Source organism: Bidens hawaiensis, unplaced genomic scaffold (assembly GCF_021521415.1).
Source record: "Bidens hawaiensis isolate Kalapana, Puna unplaced genomic scaffold, B.hawaiensis_p1.1 tig00016006_1, whole genome shotgun sequence".
Taxonomy (NCBI): domain Eukaryota; kingdom Viridiplantae; phylum Streptophyta; class Magnoliopsida; order Asterales; family Asteraceae; genus Bidens; species Bidens hawaiensis.
This window is the reverse complement of record NW_027492444.1, coordinates 328,346-337,128: the sequence shown is the minus strand read 5'-3', so window position 1 is coordinate 337,128 and position 8,783 is coordinate 328,346. Positions and strand designations below refer to the sequence as shown.

General features: G+C 36.8%; 1 protein-coding gene across 1 annotated transcript; it reads left to right on the top strand.

The window, feature by feature from the left end:
* The first annotated feature begins 5,137 nt into the window (after positions 1 to 5,137).
* On the top strand, positions 5,138 to 6,786 carry LOC143550319 (parthenolide synthase-like). Its single transcript, XM_077040990.1, has 2 exons — positions 5,138 to 6,095; positions 6,168 to 6,786. The coding sequence occupies exons 1-2, from the start codon at positions 5,199 to 5,201 to the stop codon at positions 6,777 to 6,779; spliced, it is 1,509 nt and encodes a 502-aa protein (XP_076897105.1). The 5' UTR covers positions 5,138 to 5,198; the 3' UTR covers positions 6,780 to 6,786.
* Positions 6,787 to 8,783: the final 1,997 nt, after the last annotated feature.

Genomic DNA, 8,783 nt, shown 5'->3' with positions numbered 1-8,783 from the left:
ACGTTTGGAATCATATCATGAAGACAAGCCAAAGCACAAGAATAATCAGAATCCATTCCGCGTATACCACTATCTAGCAAAATGTGATCCTGAAGCACCCACGATTGCGCTCTCGAGGCGACAAACGCATAGGAGGAAGCCTCTACTGCCGAATACAACCCCAAACCTTCATTCTTAATGGGTAAGGAAGTAAGTCTCCATTGGAGGTCTCCAAAGAAAGGACCTCCACAAACTACAATGTCCTCGATCGCCTCACGCAATCCCTTGTCAAAGAACAACGCTGCCTCCATCACGTGTACAGGTTGGCATGTTCTCAAACCGAAGAAAAGTTTAGCAATACCCATACATGATCGAAGCAAAAGTAACTCACTCTGCGGGTCACCAAGTTTTGGGAGAAGACGCGTCAAATCAGCAACATTAGTAGTTCTCTTCTTTTCCAACCCTCTAATAAACCCAGTGTCTTTACTAACAACTCTCCCAAGAAGCTTCACCCCTGATTTGCCTATTTTATTTTAATTATTAAAACTAAATTACTAAATTAACTAAACTAGAAACTTAACAAAAGTTAACGACACTAACGGATTCCAACGGGAAACTTAACGCGAACTCTCATATATGACGAATAGAACCACCTAGGTCTAGTATCCTAATGATGATTAAGAAGCCTCGGCCGCTAACGAACATGTGAAATCGGGGTCTAAAGATAACTAACTAGGGATAACTAAGGAAAACTAGATCTCTGGGTAGATTTCACTAATAACCCCTAATCATACTAGAAAGCGTGTAGCAATAACTGGTGAAAACCTAGCGTACCCCAATGCTATATCTCTGGGCAGGTCTCAATAACACAGTTTCCTGCTTTTGGATTCGTACTCTTAACAAGTTTAGGGAAAAAGGAGTAATTCAACTTAAATCGATAAATAACTCAACTTACAGGTTGAGCAAACCTAATAAAGATAATCTGATCGATGTCTAGCAATGGCCAACCTAAAACGGCAAGGCAACAAGACAAGTGACTCTAATTATTTGGGTAGGACTAAAAAGAGGTGGACTACTGGGCTTAAACAAATCTAGTCAACTAATCCTATGGCACGTCTACCATAAATTTATCGCAGACACCAAGTAAACGATAAAACATGTAACCCTAAACCGACACGAAACTAATTCATGCAAGACAAGATCACGCGAGATTTACTTTGACAAAAAAAATATCAAACTTAGTAGTATGTCACATAATAAAGCAATAAAAATCAACAACTCATTAATCAATCATTATTTAACCAAAAACTAGATGGTTCTAACAAGTTTAGCCGATCATAGTCATAAAAACAAAGAAGTACTTGAGTTCATGACAATAAATTAAATGACAAGCAAATTAAAGATCTCAAACCGAATGATTAAAGATCTCTTCCAATCAATCGAACTTGAATTCTTGATCCTCTTTTCTCCTTGTCGAAGGTTGTAGGGTTCTAAAATAAATTATCGGCACATGCCCTGGCCTTCTGCCATCTCTGTTTTTAATTGCTAACATCTCAAAAACTCCTATTTTTCACATAACGAGCCCTCTTTTGCTGTGGGCCATAACAAATGCAAAGCCCACTTATTCTTCAATTCATGTGCTTATCTTATTTCTCTTATCCAACGTGACCATCATGTGGCTACCTCAAAAATACAAATAAAAATAAATAAGAGAACTAATATAATAAATTACATGTGTAATGATTTAAATGTCTTATCATCTTTTTAATTTTTAAGCTCATTTAGTTGTAACATGCAAATTAACATATTTAGTTTTTAATTTTCATGGTGTAGCTCGTCATGCTAATTTATATTACTATTATTATACATATTACTCGTTGTCTTAAGTTTAGTAAAAATAATAATTCTTAGCTCGTTTTCTTTTAAAACCTTTAAACTTTTAAATATGAACTAGGATCGAGTAGAATTTATTAAAACTAGCTCAAAAAGTATTAAAAGTGTCAGAAATATTTAGATAATAATATGTATGATTTGGATATCAGAAGTCAAAAGCAATTTTATTGATTTAGTTTGCATTGATAACCAAGAACGAAAACATATTTTGCGTCGACAGTAGTTTTCAGCCACTGGCAGTCAGCCGTTTGTGCTGTTGTGTTTTTCGATCATGCCGAAATCAAATTCTGTTGTGCAAAGAACAGTTTGCTGAATCAAAGGAGACCAATTACAGAGACCATAAAAACAATGCCAACCGTATTGTCATGTTTTATCGTTTCTGTCTAATTTTCAGTTTTTTGAATATCAAAGTTCATTACTCCACTGCGCGTTGAATAGATTGATTGTTTAACAGAGTTCAATAGAACAGTCGTTAATGCCCGTGTCATTGCTGTGTATGTCTCTGTTTTTTATTCAAGTTTCGTTTAGTCATTGCCATGGAAGAAGACGGAAATGTTATGATACAGAAGTCTGATGGATAGAATTTTGGTTAGTGGTAGATGCAGATTGAAGCGCTACTTTGTTAGAAAGACTTGATTGTAGTGTTTAAAGATGAAAAACCAGAAAAGATGTCATAAGTAGAATGGAAGAAGTTAGATAAGAAAGCTATGGCTTGTATAACTCCGTCGTTGTCAGAAGATGTAGCATTTAACATCATGAAGGAAACCACGACGCGTAGTATGATGAATTTACTATCCAACATGTATGAGAATACCTCAAAAGCGAATAAGGTCTATTTTATCTGATAGCTAGTGACAACAAGAATGAAAGAGGGTGGGTCTATTACAACGCTTATTAATTATCTTAATTCGATCATGTCCCGCTTAGTATTAATCGACATTAGTTTTATGATGAAGTTCAAGGAATGTTGTTATTATCCCTTTGGCTCAATAGTTGGTCTAGAATAGTGACTGCGGTTTGTAGTTCATCTACAAAAATTACTTTTATGGGATTTGGGACCTGATTTTGGGAGAATATTCAAGACGTAGAAGTTTAGGTGAATCATCATGCAATATGTTAATCACAGAAGGTAGAGGTTAGGAAAAGAATGAGGCAGTAGGAGTAGGAAGAGGAGTTAGTCTAAGGCTCGTAAAGATATAGTATGCTAGAGTTATAAAGAGACAAGATTATGAGTCAATATTTGAATGATAAGAAAGACGTTAAAAAAGATACCACTGCATAAGACAATTTAGATGATGAGGCTTTGGTTTGTAGTGTTGAGTGTAATGTTGATTCCTAGGTTATGGATTTTGGTGCATCGTTTCATGCCACTCACTATAGTGAAATGATGAAGAATCTAAAGTTTGGTGATTTTGGGAAGGTAAGACTTGTTAATGATGAAGTTCTTGATGTTACGGCCATCAACGACATTGATTTGAAGACTTCAGCCAGTACTTCTTGGACTTTGAAAGGCATGAGGGTTATTCCAAGTTTGAAGAAACATTTAATTTTAGTTGGATAGTTGGACGACCAAGGCACGATGATAAGTTCAGGAATGGGAAGTGGAAGGTAGTCAAAGGGAATCTCATGTTGGCTCGTGGAAAGAAAAGGGGATCGTTGTATATTATCGACGTATCACCGAAAGGAGTTGATTCAGTTCCAATGAAATACAAAGCTCGGTTCACAGAATTTGTGGGCAGAAGAGGGTTCTTTTTGCAAGTAATAAACCTAGAGCCAAAGTGAAAATTCAGGATAAGCGAGCTAAGAAGGTTAAATCAGTCGGAGAACACCGTGACAGTGGGAGCACACATCTTGTTTCGGTTACAGTTCCAGGTCGACAATGGATTAAGAAAAATTGTTTTCCAGCTGAAAAGGTCTCTCAAGTGGATTACTTGCTGAATATGGAGAGTGTTTGTTCTCAGGATATCTTAGGATTCGATGGTTTGTTTGAGTGGGAGCTTGCAGGGGGCAGAGAACAGGTTAGGGGCATGTTTAGTCATGATTGACATGTTGTAGCTTTGGGGAGCTTCAACGGGCCTTTAGGTTAGTTGATAGTGGCAACTACCAGAAGGCAAATGTACAAATTACAGAAGTACGATCAGGAGCGCATATGAAAGTGTTCAAGGCCTTTGAGTCAGAGATTGTTGGGTTCATAGACCTTGTTTGGCTCGGTTCATTATATGAAGTCAAAAGAAAAGACAGAAGCAAACATGATATATATTTGACACAGCCATGTATCTTTCAATTTCTTTAAAATTCTCTAGTTTCTCTTCCCAAATCCCCATGATTCTTGAGTGCCTACCACATAAGCAAAGTAAACAACAAAAAAATACATGGCTGTGTCAAAAATTGCTCAGTAACAAAAGAACTATACAAATGCAATAAGTCGACAAGAAGGAAGCAAACGGGACACAAAGTCAAAGGGCAGCGGAAGCGATACGGTTAATATTATCATGATCAGAACACAAACAAACGAATCATAACGAATGTCTAAAATAAGTATCTATACGAATAACAAATTACGAAACAAATATATGGTCACATAAGTTGTATGGTATAAGGAGTGATAAGCGTTGATCACTAAACAAATATTGTACACAATCCCCGTCAGGTTGATGTACCAACTCGTGAGTTGTATGTAGGCAGACACCATCACTCACCAAAATTAAACAAATCTAAAGACGCCATAAACCAGACACACCGTCACGGAAAGTGTTAGGCCACTGATGCCCCTATGCCCCCCGGTGGAATCAACCCACGAATACATCATATTTTAATCTCATAAGTTACAATAACGAAGCATGCACTAATGAATACATTGATGATAATTATATCGCATACATAACAGACAACTCTCAAAATAATGAAGCTTGCGCTAAAGAACAACAATGTAGTAAAAAAAAAATTATATAGTACGGTTTGTATTAAAAAAGGATATTTTTCATACCGGATTGTATTGGTTCAAAAGAATATTATATTTTAATGATTTTCCTTTTTTCCTTCTTTCATATCGTCATTAGTCATCTAATTAGCCACCATTATATAGACTTATGTTCTTGTGACGACATAACGACTGTAAATGACTGTTAGCGGGGGAACGTCCATAAGACAACATAGTCTACAAATTGGGACAAGGGGGGTCTCTAAATTTAGAAAATGCAGTGGCCTAACACATAAGAAAATCGCTGTTTAAAAAAAGTAATTAAAGAGAACAAGAGAGAGCCTCCATTATAAATAGAGAAAGGAGTAACTTAAAATACCACCATGAGCCAAATTAAACCGACCACATGGCCATTTTCAATGAATGGGCAGTATTAGTCATCTCCATCTTCTGCATATTTGTTTATAGTACCATAAAATCCAAGAAGTCATTCAAGGCTAAGCTTCCCCCAAGCCCTCCAAAACTTCCCATACTCGGAAACTTGCACCAACTACTCGGTAAGCCTCGTCATGAGGCCTTTTGGCAACTTTCGAAACAATTTGGCCCCGTTATGCAAATCCAAATTGGTTCACAACCCTTTCTTATCATCTCTTCTACTGACATGGCCAAAGAAGTCTTAAAAACTCAAGATCACAATTTTTGTTCACGCGCATTTTTCCAAGCTACCAAACTACTAACGTACAATTTTAATGATGTTTCCTTCTCGCCACACAACGATCACTGGAGAGAGATGCGCAAGCTTTTGGTAACCGAGTTCCTTGGTCCTAAGAGAGCTAAGCTGACTAATCATGTGCTGGTGACAGAGATGGAGAGCATTGTCCATTCTCTATCGATAAATCCACCTAACACCGAGGTGAATCTAAGCAGTATGTTCCTAGAAATAGTAAAGCATAAGGTGTGTAAGGTGGCGTTTGGTAAGAGCTATGGAGAACTGCTAGACGGTCCGTCATTGGATTTTATGCTCGATGAAACCATTAGATTATTGAATGGATCCGTTGGTGATTCTTTTCTGTGGTTGGGTTATTTTATTGATCAACTTAGTGGATGGAATCGTAGGCTGAATGAAGGATTTAGAAATCTTGATAGGTTCATTGACACAATCATTGATGACCATCTCAAAAATAAAGTGGAAGATGTAAGTGATGAGGACAAAGATTTTGTCCATACTGTACTTGACATGTCTTCTAAACCAAATGCTTCTGGCTATCGACCGAGTTATGCAGATTTAAAAGCTCTTATGATGGTAAACGGTTTATTTTATTGTGTTTTCTTTGATAGAGGTCTAATTAAATATAATCCCCAAATAATGTTTCAGGATATACTTATGGGTGGAATCGATTCGTCTGTTCTGGCCTTGACGTGGGTAATGTACGAGATCATTAAAAATCCAAGAGTGTTGGAAAAACTACAAAATGAAATCCGAAATTGCGCAGGAGAAATACAAAAGGTAGAAGAACTGGATACCGCAAAAATGACATACTTGAAAATGGTGGTGAAGGAGTCATTTAGATTCCACACGCCTGCCCCATACTTGATTCCGCACGCATGTGTAAACCAAACTCAAATTAGTGGGTACGATGTTTTTCCTGGTACGGTTGTACTAATCAATGCTTGGGGGCTAGCAAGAGATCCACGAACGTGGGGAGAGAATGCACATGAGTTTTACCCAGAGAGGTTTGCAAATCCGGATGTTGATTTTGGATATGACAGGTTTGAGATGCTTCCGTTTGGAGGGGGGCGACGGTCCTGCCCAGCGAAGAATACAGCTCCAGGAAATATAGAGTTCGTGATTGCGAACCTACTTTACTGGTTTGATTGGGAACTTCCTAATGGAATGAAGAGTGAAGATTTGATCATAGAAGGAATAGGTACCCCGGTTCTAAGAAATAAAGACCCCCTTTTCCTTATACCCACAAGGCATAAGTAAGCCAAAATGTCAAGCATCGGTTTCTTCTTTACGCCAACGTATTAAAAAAAAAGCAGTACATGCTAGAAGTAGTGTTGTTGAATTATTGTATGTTTGAATTTTGTTGTTATATATTCTCTCCAAATTCTAAAACATTTATCTGTCTTGTATCGATCCTTTGATAATGGCTAGTTAAGTTTTCTAGTATGGTCTTGGTTTCTAAACGCTGCTACTTAGTTTACATAGATCATGGCTCCTTATTTTTTTGGTTTAGTTTAGTCATGTACAATACATGTATGCTTGATGGCAAATTAAACATTTAAATGTTTAATGGTGTAACCCCTACTTTTCTTTTTCTTTTTTTTCTGTATTGTAATCACAACTCACAACCACTAAATTGGCAAAGAAAAAAAATTGGTTTCATGGCCAACGGTGTCACGGTGATAATGATGGATGAGATATCGTAAAAAAATGAATAAAATTTTAATTTTAATGGTATGAGATATCGTTAGTTTGTTATATAAACCTTTAGCGTAACAGAATATTTTCACAGTTTGACTTAATTAAAAGAGAAAAATTCTCAAAATAATCAATTTTGATCAACGTTTTCCAAATTTAGCAATGGTTTTGAAAATACACCAAAAATAGTCATATTTTTTCGTCGGATCCGACGCAAACAAGAACTGATCCGACATATTAACTCAGCATATTAGAAATCGCCACGTGTACAAATATTATGTCACATCTGACGTAAAAAAATCGTCTAACGTAAAAAGTGATGAACTGACGTAAAATTAAACCATTGGGTCCAACGGTTTAATTCCAGTTACCGTCGAATTTAACGGATTAATCTTTCATCGATTTCTTAACAAAAAATGTGATTCGTGGAAAACAAATACTATGGTTTTGTACACGTCGAAAAACTAAACAATTTACATTATGAATTTGGTTTATTATATGGAGAAATAAGAAAGACGGAGATGAAGATTGGTTATGGAGGTTCAGGTTTTGAGATGTAGAAGATGAAATATTATGTCGGAAGACGAAACAAGTTTCGTTGGACGACGAATTGGCTTCGTGTTACGTCAGAAGACCAAACATCGTGACACGTGGCGAGATTTTAGAGGCCCATCTAATCCGTCAGATTAGTTCTTGTTTACATTGGATCCGATGGGAAAGGGTGACTATTTTGGATATTTTTTTCAAAACCATCGCTAGTTGGAAAAAAGTTGATAAAAATGGTTATTTTGGAATTTTCCTTAATAGAAATGAAGAGATATTGTAGTTAATCAAGCCGCCAGGGTAAGGTACAACCCACTGGGTCATCTATCACAGTTCACCCATCACGTTTGCCTTGATATCCAGGTATAGAGTGCATATTTAAGTAACCCATCATTTATATTGGAGGAGACTTCGGCCAAAGCAGTAGGAGACTAAGCTTACTCATGTCAAACTCATTCTTCATTTGTTCTTTAAATCTCCTTATTTGTTACACGTTAGAGCAATGCTTTTGAGGCCGGACCAGTTCGGCCGTTCGATCCTCAGACCAGGCCGGCTCGAAGTGGTTCACCGGCCGACTGGATAATTGTTTCGGTTGAAGCCTACCTTTCAAAAATCAGTAATGGTGCCTTTAAAAGATCCTACATATTACGTGCCTTTCAAATATAACTACACATGATCACACATGTTTTCCCAAAGTTTGTTTATTTCACTGAAGGTAAAGAGTTAAGTTTCAGTATTAAATACCTTTATCACGGTCATCCGTGCCATAACTTAACACGAAGAAGAGCAAGAATAATTGGTAGTTTTTTTTTAATAACTTCCACATTAAAAACATCCAAACGATTACAATGAGCTGGTAGGTAAAAGGGCAACAACCTATGTCACAACCCTATTTTAGATAGCAAACCCAATCCAGCTAAATACCAAAGTTTTGGTAGCTTATACATGAGAACAAAGCCAAATCCTACTAAAAATAAAGTTTTGGTTAGCTCATACAAGATCGCTAGTTCATAATAAAATAGG

Coding starts and splice junctions, on each gene's coding strand:
- LOC143550319 (XM_077040990.1), top strand. CDS start 5,199: ATGGCCATTTTCAATGAATGGGCAGTATTAGTCATCTCCATCTTCTGC. Junction 6,096..6,167: donor ATTTAAAAGCTCTTATGATG/GTAAACGGTTTA, acceptor ATAATGTTTCAG/GATATACTTATGGGTGGAAT.